The following is a 16171-nucleotide window of genomic DNA, read 5'->3' as shown; positions in this document are numbered from 1 at the left end:
CCGACTTATATCAGGAGTTGCCAACTCTTTCTTTAAAGGGCCAGACATTAAATACTTCAGGTTTGGTGGACCAAGAGACCAAATCAAGGATGTTATATAGGTATTTATATAAAAGATAGAAAACAGGTTGCTACAAATTATTATTTAATTAAAATTAACAATATGATAAGAACAATTGAGTACACTTTGTTGTAATGAAGGTCTACTAATGAAAAGAATAGAATTCTTTGCAGAGGGATATTTTGATTAATTGGGTTTCAAAGTTACTGTTCCCTCTCCTCAAATAGATTGTAAATATTCATCTATAAAAGGAATTCTGAACTGGTGGGGTATATAAAAACAGGTTTATATAATTATCAACAGCCAGATTTAGCCCTGGAGCTGTACTTTGTTGATCCTTGAGGTACATTAAGATTAACCAACATTTTCATGTTTTAGAGTTTACTTTCTAAGCTCCTCTGTTCTGTTCTCATACCATGCTCATAATTTGTTTTATGGTAAAGACAAAATTCACAGTCTTTAGTACCCATCTAGTATAAATTCTTACTTCCCAAGTACAAGATAATGTGTACATTATACAAGAGAAGAAAAAGTTAGACCTATCATATCTGTTTATAAATTTCCCCTTTCCCAATAATTTCACAATTAATATGAGACCTTCACAATTCACAAAGGAGTGACTCAATAAAAGTTACCTTAAAAAATAGAAAAGTTGGGGCTGGGGCTGTAGCTCAGTGGTAGAGTACCTGCCTCGCTTATGTGAGGCACTGGGTTCAATTCTCAGCACCACATAAAAATAAATAAAGATACTTCATGTTTATCAACAACTAAAAAAAATTTTAAAAGGTGATGTTTTCTATTACTCTGTCCTGTGAATTATTTAGATACAGCTAGATCACTCTTTAGCCAACAAGGTCATCAGTCAATATTTAAGCCTCTACAGGAATGTTGCCACCAAGAAGAGAATTTGGGGGGCTAGGGAAAGATAATGTATGACATCTTTCTTTAATTTAATAGGTAAACTATAAGCAATATGAAAGGGGAACCTCAGGCATTTCAAAGCCTTGAAGAATAGGTTCCTTTGGATAGCCAAATTTCTGCCAGTGTAAAATATTTTGGGTGGCATCTTTAAATAGTACTGTGTATATCTCAATCTTTTGGTAAAGAAGATAATGTTTATCTATTTGAAGTTTGCCTAGATGACAGTTATCTCCAATTCGTCTTCTTTTTGTCCACTGGCATCTTCCTAATATGTAAGCAGAAGCTTGTCACTGCCCTTCTTCATCAAGCTCTCAATGTTTTCCTGTTGCCCTTGAGTAAAACCCAAGCTCTTTAGGACAACTCTGGAGCTTCTGTGGTCTCCTCTGAACAAAAGTGGTTCTTGAAGTACTGTCCTTTACCCAGCGGCAGCAGCTGAGAATGTGCTAGAAATGGAAATTCTTGGGGCTCACCTCCAGAATCAGACACCCTTGGTAGTAGAACCTACAATCTGCTTTAACAAGCCCAACAGGCAAGTTTGATAAAAACAAAAGGCTTCGGATCACCAGATGCATTTTTCCTTTGGAACCTCACTCTCTGCATTGCTCCATGTGTCTGACATTTCAAACACAACTGCTGTCCTTCCTTGAAAAAAAGCACATAGAGCAATGCTTATCTGCCTTTCCACCTGCTGCCTCCTGAAATTACATTTCTTCCAAGGCCAGTTTGAAGGCCACCCCTTTTGTGAAAATGGTCTTGAATACTCCTCTTCTTGTCCTGTCTTTTACACATCTTTGCACAAGCTGTCATCCTTTCTTGAGAGGAAATTAGCTCTTTGTGCATCTGTCTCCCCACACCCCCAGAGGACTGTGACCTCTCCTTGAAGGAGGCTGGTCTTTGTATCTTTCATAAACTAGAACTCTGGCTTATAAAAAGAGGACATCTAAAAACGTTTGTCAGAGTGAAAGGCAATCAATATGGCAGGGAATAGATTCATGCTCATGGCAAGCTTGCTTGGGACAGAAGGAGAGATGTATGGAGTACTGCCTGTTGGAGTCATTTCAGTATGATTTTATTAGGCTCCAGGCATCTCTGTGAGACCCCCTAAAACCACTACATCCCAGTAAAGTGGCTACTACCCACTCTGTCCTCTGGTACTTCCCCTCTCTCCATACCCCACAAGTCAGAGGTACCTTTAAGGGTCCCGATGGTCTTTTGCCCCCAATATCTTCTCTCTTTGGTGTGATGACATGCTTGCTCTAACCTGGGTCTCATATGATGTTTACCACTCTCACTTTATCATCTATTCATGGCAATTGCTTTCTACCTTCTTTACCTCTACATCTTTCTTTATTGCCCTTTGTCCCCTCAGTGGCTTTTCTGAATCTCTCAGCTTCATAGTGAAAAGGGTTACAACAGTGTAAATCAAACAGAACTGTCATAGCTGTTAAATCCAGCTTTGGATTTATCTTGCTTTTTGAGTGTATTTTATTCCTCTTGCTCCACAGAAAGTCGGAACAAAGAGGGACTTCTGCTACTTGGTTCAATTACTTTACTTTACAAGAAAGGATACTGTAGCTGAGAGGTGCTGAGTGATGTGACCCATGCTTTGTTTCATCACTAGTTATCTTCCTTCTAATTTTAGGTCTGGAGTCCTTCTAAGAAGCTTGTGTGTTATAAACAACTGCTAGAAAACAATCGAGCACTTTGAATACTTATATATTTCTAGGTCCCTTGGGTGGTAAATATGCAAATACCGATAGGGAGAATGTTCACATTTGGTAGTATGGTTTTCAAATCAATATTAACTCAGTTGAACATATATATCTGTCCTGTTCTGCATTGTAGGTAATACGAAAGAACCAGAAATTTGAATGTCTTTTTATGAACCTCACTGACTTATATTTTAATCATACTATCATTGCTTGCTAAATAAAACTAATTTTCATTACATATATACTTGTTTTTTTTTTTACCTGAAAACATCATCATGTGTTGAAAATTCCAGCCAATCTTATGCCTTCTACCCAAGTTCAGGAAGAAGGAGAGTGGGTAGATATGTGCAGCTCTGCCCAGGAAGATAGCAACCTGACCAACAGGATGAAGGTTAAGGGACCAACAGGTTTCCAGAAAGACACTTTCACACAAATTGGTTGATCAGAGAATTTTAGGAATGTTATGATCCAGGGAACTACCCAAAGAAGCCAGGCTGTGTAGTTCCCCCCTAGACAAATCACTCATCAATAAAATGGGTATCATTTGGCCAATGTTCCCCAGGTTCCCATTCATAGAGATAATTTCTAGCTTGTTAAACACACTGTTATAACTTTCTGACTTAATTCAAATGGTATTGATTAATTCTTCAATCTGTCTAAAAATGAGTCTAAAATAAGTTGAAGTACCATGGCAGAAATGAGGAGTTAATAAAAGCAAATTGTGCATTGGGCTCTACTGCAAGAAAAATCACAAGAAAGAAAGATTACTAATCCTGGAACAACTATAAAGAGGAAGTTTTCTGGGTAAGAGCTTGCAAACTTCACTTGCAAGTAAACACCAGGGACTTCAATGCCCAGGAAGAACCTATAAATAAGAGATGTGGAACATTAAAAGTATTTATACAACAAAGAGATGATCAGATAACTCATAAGAATCAACCCAGGGAGATTCCTTTACCTAAATGGCTGAAATGTCTTTTTGAGATATAAAACACAGAAAAGGAAGAGTGTGGAAAAGGAAGTCTACTGTGCAAAGCAAAGAATTCAGGGAAACCAGTCATCTGTCACTTGCCAAGTTTAGACAGCACTCAACAGAGAGAGCTTCTCACTCCCCTGGTCAGAGAAGGAAACCCCCTGTGGGAGCCAGAGGAATGGGGAGCTTCCGTTTAGGCAAAGCGCCAGCTGCAGGAGCTGCAGCTGTTTCAGACAGAAGCCAGGGCGGAACTATCTTCTGTTTCCTCCAGGGTAAGGCACTGTTTTTCTCTTTTCTTTTCCTTTCTTTCTTTCCTTTTTTTTTAAACAAAAGGAAACAGGTAGTGTTCATAAAAGAAATTCTACTCCAGAGATGAAGCAGAAGATCTTAAGTGGTCAGCAGCCTTTAGGATTTCCAGAGGACTCTGCTCACCCGGTCACAGGCCCTGATCTGTAAACATGGGCTGTGCTCTCACAGGATAGCATGCAAGGAATACAAATCAAAACAACATGTCCTCTCCTTCTTAATGAAAAAGAAAAACACTGATCATTCAGATTTTGAGCTATTTGTCTGGTGAATGTGTAAATCTAAGAAATGAGCCACCAGTATGAGCATAGGACACTGTAACTAGAAGGATTTCAACATTACTGCTATCTAGCAGCTTGGGGAGTGTCAATCATCTGTATTTGGGGTAAAAAATGGGAGTTCATAACCCATTTGAATCTAATTGTATGAAATATGATATGTCAAGAGCTTTGTAATGTTTTGAACAACCAATTAAAATAAAAAGCCCAGAAGAGAAAATCACTCCTTGCTGCCAAAATTCCAAGAGCTAAAGATTACTCTGAGGCCTCAAAAAAGGTGAAAGTAAATGTCCAACAACAGGAGACTTCTGCTCAGGATCTTAAAATCAAGCCCCAGAAAAGTTCACCCCAATGAAAACAATAGTATTTGAAACCTAGTGAGTGAAACCTTCAGCTACTATATTAATTGCTAGGCACTCGAATTCCTCCTTGCTCAAGAAAAGCCATCCCCAAACCTGTGTTTCCCTTCTCAAAACCATGTCTCCCTTTCCAAAACTATATTCACAATGGGGCCAAGTCAAGAAATCAAGTATCTTCTCTTCCTTCCATCACTTCCTTCCTTCCTTTCTTTTTTGGGAAAAGCAAAGGAGACTTTCACATTGTGATCCATAGCAGCAGGGTAGCTTGGGTGAGAGTGTAGTCTGCCTGTAAGCACCCCAGGGCAGTGTGAAGAAAGGCTGCCCACGATAGGTGGGTAGTTGAGAGCAAGTAGATTGCAACTTTCTAGCCACCCAAATCAGAGAAGGCCCTGTTTTAGAATTCACATGACAATGAAATATCAAAAATAATTGTGGAGATTGATATTGCTGCTGACTTTTAGACTTACCCAAAAGGGAACTCAAAACAAAAATCACCTCTCAAGCCCCAGCTTAACACTGAGGCCATCCTTTTTACAGAAAATGCAGGAAGGATGACCTGAACATAAATGCTAGTATTTAAAATAAAAGACATTTAACTTTATGAAGCACCACTTAGGCCTTCTTTTTCTCACAGTAAAAAGTATCAGTAGAACTGGCCTATTCCTGCATCTGAAACAGATAAAATAACAACAATAACAATTAAAGCACTAGTAGAGCTTCCCCAGCTGTGGTCACCTCTCCATGTAGAAAATGGTAGAATGAGAAAAGGATACAAAAGCGCCAATGATGAAAATGGGGCTGAAAACGTGCTTCTGGAAGGTAAACAGCGCCAGGCCCATGTAGGAGAAGATGAAGTTCTCTGCCAGGAAGTGTAACACCTCAAACAGCTGCGTGGAGAAGGGAAAAGGAGATTGTAAACCCTGCACTCCCCTTCCTTGTATTACCAGGCAACGCTCAATACCAAGGCCCTGTCTTACCTGCTTGGTTCGACTTCTTGATTCCACTGAGAGATTGTTGTAGGTATAATGAGCTTGTGTGATCCCACAGAAAAGAACAGCTACAACACCTGTAAGGAGAGATTTGGGTTTTTTTTTAGTCAATGGAGAAAAAAGAGGCAGGAAAAAACCCCTGCTAAAACAAAAAGTGAAGGTAGTAGGCAAACCTAGCATATTTCAACTTCCAAAAATATTTTTGAGATTTCCTATTATTGAAAGCTCCCTTTGCTCCTCACCAGTAATACCAAACTTTCCTTCTCCCAACTTTGCCCTCTCTTCCTTCAAGGCCAGGTCCCCAAACTCGTTCCATTTCTCCAATGTTATGCACATTTTCTCTCTCTAAATTTGCCATCTGTAGTTGGCATATACCATAGCATTCATTTCCCCAAAGAGACTGCGAGGGCCATTCATACACTTTTGTCATATTCATGTCTGTTTTTAGAATGAGTGTATTTCATTTCAAACCAATGCTTCATGTTTTTTAATAGTCTGGGGCCTCAGACAAAATAGACTGAGAATACTATTCCATTTGTCCAAGGCTTGATGATCTAGATTTCCAGTTAATGGTAACCATTTTGTCGTGCAACACAACTGACATACATGGGACTATACTTCCCAGAGAACAGTCAAGTTTTAAGGAAGTAAGCCATTTAGTAATGATGCATATAAAGACATTGTAGTATTTTAAAAAGATGATAAAAGTTCTCTGTAACTATCTGGATCATATAGAGTAAATGTACTTGAGTTTCCTAGTGGAAAAATTCAGTGATTTCTTTAAAATGAGAGAATATGACAAAAAACTCACATTATCATCCACACTAACATTACATATGTTGAATAACCCTATTCCTATTCTAAAATCTAAACTGCTCTACAATCCAAAAATTTTTGAGCACTGACATGATGCCACAAGTAGGAAATTCCACACCTGACCTCATGTGATGGGATGTAGTCAAAACACAAGTGCAGCCATGTGTGGTGGCTCACACCTGTAATCCCAGTGGCTCGGGAAGCTGAGGCAGGAGAATTGTGAGTTCAAAGTCAGTCCAAAGTCATGAGACCCTGCCTCTAAATAAAATATAAAATAGGGCTGGGGATGTGGCTAAGTGGTCCAGTGCCCCTGGGTTCAATCCCTGGTAGCCCCCCACCAAAAAAAAAAAGTGCATAACACAGTTCATTCAGCACCTCCAAGAAAAAAAGAGCCTCCTAGCTCTTTTAGCTATAAAGTGGGTGACTTATACAACCTTTGTGTTATGTCCAAAATTATTAAAAATATTATAAAATATTATGTTCTGGATCTGTGTATAAGGTATATATAAAACATAAGTGAATTCTGAATTTATGCTTGGGTCTCTTCCTCAAGCTAACTCTTTATGTGTATAGAAATAGTCTGAAATTTTAAAAGAATCCAAATAATGAGATACTCAACCTGCATATTTCACTGACACCATAAATACCTAGTATTGAAAAAACAATGATTAAATAGCTCAGAGACAAAACAATGAAAAAAATGTGTCCATCCTCATCTGAGTAGATGCAAAATTACCTTTACAGGAATACATATTTGCTGATTATTGCTGTTTATAAAATTATATAGTAATCTGGGGAATGATATAAATAAGATTTGAATATATTCAGTAGCCATTGCAGCTGAACACCTACTTTATGGTTAGAATGTGTAAAAAAAAAACTGAGCTGAGTTTGGAATAATAAACTTTACCCTTAAAAATATGTAGTTTTTAGAAACTTGGATGTTTAAGACCAAACCCTAGCCTTGGTCAGCAATCCTCCATATGGATACTCATCGAGCAGTTAATCAACAAAATCTAGCTGCTAAGAATTCTTCTGGCCAAAGTCCCACAGCCCCCACTACAGTTAGGGGAAGGGTGGCTTGAGGGAAGAGAGAACCTACCTGTAAATCCACAGGCTTCTGCCAAGAGAAATGTACTCCAAGACATCAGGAAAAAGAGCGCCGTCTCCAGCAGGGGGAAGCAGTGCAGCTTGGTAAACTTGGTCACGTCAGCACCCCGTCAAGGACCGCAGCTCCAGGCACCAAGATCCACCCTCTGATCAGCCCAGGACTCCTCCCTAAGGTCTAGCCATTGCCTTCCTCTCCTCTTTTGGGGTCCGGCAGCTGCTGCTGCTGCTGCTGAAGCTAGGCAAGTGCTCTAACACTGAACTACACCCCTAGTCCAGGCATATTTTTTTAGGTAATAAAATTATGCTTTCCCACAGAAAAGAAGTTGCCAGTGGCTAGGGCAATGGGAAATGGGGAGTTAACACTGAATGGGCAGAGTTTCTGTTTGAGATGAGGAAAAAGATCTAGGACTAGATAGTGGGGATGGTTACATGAAATTGCAAATATACTTAATGCCTCTGAATTGTGTGCTTAAAATGTTAAATGGCAAATTTTGTTATATATTTTACCATGATTTTTTTTTAAACCAGGGATTGAACCCAGGGGCACTTAATCACTGAGCCACATCTTCAGCCCTTTTTAAAAAATATTTTATTTAGAGACAGGGTGTTACTGAGTTACTTAGTGCCTCACTAAGTTGCTGAGGCTGACCTTGAACTTACAATCCTCCTGCCTCAGCATCCTGAGCTGCTGGGATTACACTCATGCATCATGGTGCCTGGCTAGGATTTTTTTTAAATTAATAACTACAGTTGAACATCTACTTTATGGTTAGAAAAGCTACTGAAGTTTATACTTTAAGCGGTGACTTGTACAAAATGTGAATTATTTATTATAATTAATATGAATACATTTCTGGTCTCAGGCTTGCCTGGTAGGTTAGTTCTGGCAGAGTTGGGAGGGCCTCAGGCAGGCAGGCAGGCCTAAGAATACAAACCCTGTGGGTCATTATAGTCTGAGTACACAGATTATGCCTAATGAAGACATGGGACAATAAGAAAGAAATGTGCAAGTCTCAAAATCAGCTACCAGGTGCTGGTGTCTCCTTTTGGCAACAGCACAGATTCATCTTCTGACACTACCATTCAACATGGGGCTGTCATATAACCATCTCATGAATGAGTTCACTGAGCAATAAGTTCCAGGGTACCAAAAAGGCTTCAGTGAACAAGACCACCTAAACCTGCATTATTGAACACAGTATCCATTACCCCCATGTGGCTACTAAACACTTAAAATGCAGCTAGTCAGAACTGAGATGTGCAAAGAGCAAAATACTCATCATATTTCAAAGATGTAGAGCACAAATTCAATGCACAAAATCTCATTAATAATTTTATCATAATTCTTGTAGTATCTACACTGATCGCCTATTGAATTGATGTGATTCACACTACATTTATAATGCTCATCAAAGAGGATATGATGAAAGAACACATTTGTGGAGCTCTTTCTACATTTTGCATTTTTGGTTTGTGTTTTTTTGTTTGTTTATTTTAAATTAAAGATTGTGCCATCATTTGCTCATGGAAGACCACTGTAGAATAATTCCCATGGATGGCCCCCAGCTAGTTTTGATCATGTTAACACCCACATAGCCTTGATCAGCAGACAGTAGCAGCAACCTGAGGCTAAAGTCCTTCCAAGCTGGTGGTCCTTGATCCCTAGTCTCCTACATACTTCTCAGCTTTTTTTACCCCCCTTCAATTGATACTCGAATTGGTTCACAAGCAAGGAGGGGTAGGCAAAAATGAGGACAAAGCAGAGTATTAGAGCCTCCTTCCCAATATTTTTCTTAGACTCTTAGCTAGGGGCCCAACCATGGTACGTCACCTGAGGGACACATTTCAGGAATCACTACACCCCATTGGAACAACCAATTTAAGAATCTGATCTGAAAGGAAGATCTGAGAACTCTCAAAGTGTAATGTCACATACACATACCCAGGCAGGGGTACAAACTATAAAAAGGATATTAAAGCAGTCACAACACCAGTCACAGCTCCCATGGTAAAAGAGCCACTAAATATACCTAGGAAAATGCCAACTGACTTAAAAAAGGCAGCAGCATCAAAGGCATGAGTGTTCAGCCCTGCTGGCTGGTAGGCAACAATAGACCTGAGGTTTAAAAAAAAAAAAAAGAAAGTTTAAAAAGATTGTACTGGTTTTACATGATGATACAACAGTCACACCTCATTCACTATTTCACTCCTGTAGTTTCAGTTAACCTGAGGTCAACCACAGTCTGAAAATACAAATGGAAAATTCTAGAAATAATAATTTATAATTATTATTCATAAGTTTTAAATTATGTGCTGCTCTGAGTAACATGAAATCTCACACTGTCCAACTTTATCCTACCTAGGACATAAATAATTCCTCTGTCCAATATATCCATGTTGTATGTTATTCACCCATTAGTCACTAAGCAGCCATTCAAGATTATCATATCATACTGCTTATGTTCAAGCAACCCAAGAGTAGGGATGCTGGGACCTCAACTATGCCAAAGAGAAGTCACAAAGTGCTTCCCATAAGTGAAAAGGCAAAAGTACAATAAGATATTTTGAGACAGCAAGACAGAGTGAGCATTCATACATATGCTCACATTTGCATAACTTTTATTATACCATATTGTAATGATTGTTCTATTTTATTAGCTATTATTGCTAATCTCTGACTTTAAATTACAAATTAAACTATATCACAGATGTATGTACAAATATCATAGAGACAGAGTATAAACAAAGTATACATAGGGTTAAGTAGTATCTGTGGCTTCAGGCATCAATTGGGGGTCTTGGAATACATCCCCTAAGGATAAGGGGGGACTATTGTAACTGAAAGTATCAACAAATAGAAGTATCCACACTCTACCAAGCACCGCCCAGGGCAAATTCATTTAATTTAATCTGCAGCCACCATGTTAAGCTCATGTCAGAATTCTGATTGCTGCTGAATGGACAAAACAATAAAACTTTAAAAACAAAGCTGGTAAATCTCATTTAGAAAAACACCCAATTCAATATTTAACACTTTTGATATAGTCTTCTGAATTCGCCCCAAAACATGCAGGAAACCAAAGTCTCTCTTTCCTAGTAGAAACATTGTTACTTACGAGGACAGTACAATGGCAACAGCATCATTTAGGACGCTCTCTCCAAACAGAAGTGCATAAAGATCCACATCTGCATGCAATTCATTAAATATCGCCAGCACAGTCACTGAAAAGTGGCCCCAAAGCACAGAAATTAGTTTTGGTTTCTGCCCTTACAGCACTGATTACAGTTTTATACAGGCAATTCCTATCGTAGGCGGAATCAGCAAGGGAGTCAAAGATGGAGTGTTGGTCTATAACAGAAAGTAAACTGGCGATCTTCCTAATCTAAATGAAGTTTGATGTGATCTTTGTGTCTAAGGACTCTGTCCCAGAACAGCATGCTTTCCACTGTAATTCCATCACACTCTGAAATTGCCTAGTGTAGAACTTTAAAAAAAATGATGATCACCCCTAAAATACTTTGGCTTTTCTGGTGAGTCAGAATCTCCCTGAAGGTAGAAACCCTGTTTGGCTGAGCACTGTGCTCCCAGAACCCAGATAATGTCAGGGTACACAGAAGACTATAATAAATGTTTGTGAAATAATGAAAGTCTTCATTATTAATGAGTCTTCACTATACATAATTATACTTCTTTTATTTTTTTATTATTATTTTTTTGAACACACATTATATTTATTTTTATGTGGTGTAAACCAAGTGCCTCACACATGCAAGGCAAGTGCTTTACTACAGAGCTACAGCCCTAGCCCAACTTCTTTTTATTTTTAAATTAAATTTTACTTTTATGTGGTACTAGAGATTGAATCCAGGGATGTTCTACCACTGACCTACATTCTCAGCCCTTCTTATTTTTTGAGACAGTGTCTCACTAACTTGCTGAGGCTGGTCTTGAACTTGTGATCCTCTTGCCTCAGCCACATGTTTAGGTTGGATTAAAGGCTTGTGCTACCGTGACCAGCCATTATTATGCTTCTTATACTTTTCACATTTTTTAGTCATTTAAAACTCAGCTGGTCTCCAGATCAGTGGTTCTTAAACTTCTTACCTCAGAATTCCTTTACAACCTTAAAATTCGTGTGGCCCACAAAGAGCCTTAGTTTTATGGGCTATAGCTACCAATATTTATTATATTGAATAAACATGAAAAACTGAACATTTATTCATTTGATGTTAATAATAATAATCTATTGTGCTAACATGACATTTTAAAAAATATTTATTTTTTAGTTGTAGATGGACACAATACCTTTATTTTATTTATTTTTATGTGGTGCTGAGGATTGAACCAGGGTCTTGGACATGCTAGGCAAGCACTCTACCTCTGAGCCATAACCCCAGCCCCACATGACATGTTTTAATAAAAATAATTACATTTTATAAATCAAAAAAGTGAAAAGGGAGCCATGCTTTCACATTCTTGCAAACCTCTTGAGGACTAGTGGGAAGGAGAAGCTTCTCACACCTGTTTCTGTACCTAAGCAACAGACAGTCAATATCATGTTATGCAACCTCTTGAAAATTCCACTGTACACTTGTGAGAGAGGAGCGTAAAAAAGAAAAATAATATATTTATGTTATTAAATCAATTTTGATCTGATGGACCACTGAAAAGGTTTTGAGGAATTCCCAAGGGCTCCCAGACTATACTTTGATAATCACATCTCCAGAACAGGGTTCTTTAACCTCAGCTCTATTGACAAAGAAACATAATTTCTTTGTTGAGGGAGGTTGGCTTGTACATCACAGGATGTTTAGCAGCATCCTTGGCCCCTACTTACCAGATGCCAGTAAGCAGCACTGCTCTTCTCAGTTGTTATTTATTTAATTTTTAGTTGTAGGTGGACACAATACCTTTATTTTATTTTTATGTGGTGCTGAGGATCAAACCCAGGGCCTCATGCATGCTAGGCAAGCACTCTTCCTCTGAGCCACAACCCTAGTCCCAGCTCTTCTCAATTATAACATCCAAAATGTTTCTAGCTCTTGCCAAATATTCCCCAGGGGGCAATATGATTGATGGGTAAGAACCAGGGCTCTAATGTATACATGCAGCATGTTCTCTCAACACTCAGACCTGACCACCTGCTTCTTCATTGGAATCTACCTTAAAGTCTGTAGAAGCTCAGAACTCACATTCCCAGCTCTCCTTGAAGAGAGTCTAACTTCTTCCTATATGGAATAAAGCCAGATGCATGCACCCAGTTTTCCTCCATGGAGCAACTGATGTGAGTGAAACCCAGAGGCAGTGCAGCAAACCGAATACCCCGATGCCTTATTGTAAGAGGACCCATGACACTAACCTGTGACCAGTACCTAAGATGAATGTCTATTTTTAAAGCTGGTATTAGCCAGGTTTTTCTGTTATAATTTTAGTAAAAAGCATTAGTAACTGATACAATTAGAAAACCAAACCAGATGCTTAGTGAGTTATTATAAGCCTGTTGGTCTTATTCCCACCATCAGTTCAAGAAATGAAATTTGCATACTCCCCATGTGTCCCATTCCAATATCAAACCCTTTCTTTGACATAAAAGGAACTGATATTTGAATTTTATAGTAGCCATCTGCATGCCTTTCCTTATAGTTTAATCACCCAAAGGGACATTTCCTGACACTATCATTTATTTTTGCCAATTTTAAAGAAAATGGACTTTTTTTCCCCTGGGTCTCATTCATTCTGTTATTTTCCCCCTCTATTCCCTTCTGTCAACTGTCTTCTCATAAAGGCATATTATTTAGTTCTCTAGTTTCCAAATTTTCCAATCCTGATGCATGCAGATCTTCAATAATTTCATTTTCTCAATTTGCATTAGCTTCTTTAGGAATATGAATCAAGTTTCATCCTTTGAAGGGGTCAATTTTTCTGCCATGACTTCCTTATCTGTTGCTTTCTTATTTATGGGGGCTATCCTTGTTTTTCTTCATACAATGTTTGCATGAAGTCCAACCTCAATCCATTTCTATTGTTCATATTTAAGTGAAGTGGATAAAGAACAGAAAGTAGGCCCCTAGGACTTCCCTAGTATCATGGCTCTAGGCCTCCCTCTTCTGGTTTTACATGGAACTATTAAAAAATGGACACCTCCCCAATACTTTCTGAAATCCACTGCTTCTGGTCCCCTCCTCCATTAGTATCTATGCTGCCTTTCTCCTTTAACACCCTGTCAATCGGGGTTCATAGTCCTAGCAGTTCCTGTTTAGGAGGTGACTCTACTTCCAGAGAGATCTTTGCTTGGTATTTCTGAGAACCCAAGATCACTCACATGGCCTCTAACCTCTTCCAGTCTCCTTGCACTCTTCCATAAATTTGAGTCTGTAAAGCCCCTCCAAGTTTTAACTGATTTCATTCAGCCCACATAGTTCTTTAATCCCAGTGGGGATTTCTCCTTTATAATGTAAATATTGGTGGTAAATTTCTGTGTTCCCTGACATTCAAAAGGATCAACAACTCCTTTCCCCTGCTGCGCAGCTGCTATTCCTGTGCCCAAGTCTTGCTGTTCCTGGTGGGATACTTTGGCAGCTAGTTTCATCTCTGTCTTTGTTTTACTGTTCTACTTTCTGTATTTTTGTTAGGAATTAAGGGAAATTTCAAAATGACACTATCCCCAATATGTCTTCATTTACAAAAAGTTTAATTCATTTATAAGCACAAAAATAATTTAGATTTTAAAAATGTCCTATATCATGACATAACTAGACATCAATAAAGCATCTGCCCAACAACTATAGTTCTTTTTTTTTAAAAGAGAGAGAGAATTTTTAAAATATTTATTTTTTAGTTTTTGGTGGACACAACTTCTTTATTTTATTTGTATGTGGTGCTGAGGATCGAATCCAGCGCCCCGCGCATGCCAGGCGAGCGCGCTACTGCTTGAGCCACATTCCCAGCCCAACTATAGTTCTTAATTAAATGTCACATCACTTTCATAACATAAGTGTTAACACAAGACACAAAGTCAATCTTTTTACTTTACCCTGAAATGCAATTTAGCAGACTACACAACAGGAAAAAAAAATCTATAGAGATGAGTCCTTTTTGAAAGTTGTTTTCTGAATTATTTACTGCAAGAACAATATTTGTGGCTCCTGATATGGAACCTTTACTCTAGTAGTTTAAGATTATATGACACAGTAATTGTTTATAACCCAATTGTTGAAGAAACATTAACAATGATAATAACAACTACTACTAAGAATTTACCATGAAGCAGCCACCATGCTAACCATTTTATAATCTCATTTAGTCTATAAAACTCTATAAGTAGGATAGTATTACAATTTTCCCTGATTTAAATGAAAAAAACAGGCCCTGAATGATGGGCTGCTCTAAGATCTAATATCAAAATTCCTCAAATCTCAGTGGTTAAACATAAAAAGATGTTTTGTTCTGCATTTATATCACATGTCCACTGTGGACTAGCACAGGAGGCTTCTATCTCTATCAGTCACTTGGGGACTCAAGACTGAAGGGGACTAGTCTCAATGAAAAGAGCCTAGGCTTGGCAGTTCAGGAGACCTGGCTCCTAGGACTCTACTGGGCAGGGTGGCTCCTGGCAGAAAATAGATGGCACCCCTCAAAGAGAGCAATTTGAGAAGAGTTTTTAAAAGAGGTTATTCATAAAAAGCCTGGGCAGAGTACAGGAAAACCACAAGGGAGAAGACAAGACTTGAGACTAGAAACAGGAAGTTTTTGTACCAGTCCTAGGCCTGAAGGCTCCAGGAAAAGGACTATTACTAGAACCTGGAGTTGTAGGGAGATGGTCATCTGACAGAAGCTATGATCTCTAATCAAGGGACACAGCTAGCTTAGTGGGTTACTCTATCTCCATCTTCCTCCCAGTGGCACTCCTTTGTGGACAAATTCAATGGGAAACCAGAAGGCAAAGGAATCTTTGATATATTCCATACAAGTCATCAACTTCCTAGGGCCAAGAGGGAGGTGAAGGAGAATGGGGGGTGGGGAACATAAATCTACAGGGGCAAAAAGAAACCATCCAACATAACCACCAACTAGCTAGAAAAAATTCAGCGCATAGCAAAGTCAAAAGATTTGATAAAGGACTTGGCTTCATAATTCCCAAAGCCCTTCCAACTTTTAAACGTGGTTTGCCTAAAATACTACAGTTACTAGTAGTATAAATAATGTATCGTTCACTCATTGATCCTTGACAATAAAGGATAGCATGCATAATAATAATGTGGATATTTATATAGAAATGGTCTGAACTTTAACTCCTCATTCTCCCATCACCTTGTAAAACAGGTCAGGAACTCTGCAGTGCTCCTCCTGAACAAGTATGCACCTGACCACAATGCAGAATGTGGGTGATGACAACCAAAAGAGGATGGAATGGGGATGTCTGACTGGATATGTATCTTCTAAATGAAGGGATTTGCTATGATATAGGGTATAATTTGAGTGTCTCTCAAAGTGCCACATATAAAGGCTTGGTTCCCAGGATGGTAGTAATAGGGGGTGCTGTGGACCTTTAAGTGGTGGGACCTAGTGGGAGTCATTGGGGACATGCTCCTCAGGAGATTGTGGGACCCTGGTCTCTCAGTGTCTCTGGTTTGAGAGATGATTGCT

At 38.7% G+C, this 16171-nt stretch overlaps 1 protein-coding gene across 1 annotated transcript in view; it reads right to left on the bottom strand.

Moving 5' to 3' along the window:
- Slc9a7 (solute carrier family 9 member A7) overlaps nucleotides 1-16171 on the bottom strand; it is a 138957-nt gene that overhangs the window by 40101 nt on the left and 82685 nt on the right. Inside the window, exons 6-11 of the mRNA XM_026413741.2 lie at nucleotides 10641-10746; nucleotides 9499-9640; nucleotides 7517-7622; nucleotides 5587-5675; nucleotides 5383-5496; nucleotides 2955-3066 (exon numbers count right to left, since the gene is read on the bottom strand). Coding sequence (XP_026269526.1) covers nucleotides 2955-3066; nucleotides 5383-5496; nucleotides 5587-5675; nucleotides 7517-7622; nucleotides 9499-9640; nucleotides 10641-10746 — 669 coding nt within the window. The remainder of the gene's footprint in view (nucleotides 1-2954; nucleotides 3067-5382; nucleotides 5497-5586; nucleotides 5676-7516; nucleotides 7623-9498; nucleotides 9641-10640; nucleotides 10747-16171) is intronic.

This window comes from Urocitellus parryii, chromosome X, assembly GCF_045843805.1.
Source record: "Urocitellus parryii isolate mUroPar1 chromosome X, mUroPar1.hap1, whole genome shotgun sequence".
NCBI lineage: Eukaryota > Metazoa > Chordata > Mammalia > Rodentia > Sciuridae > Urocitellus > Urocitellus parryii.
This window is presented reverse-complemented; position numbering and strand designations above follow the sequence as displayed.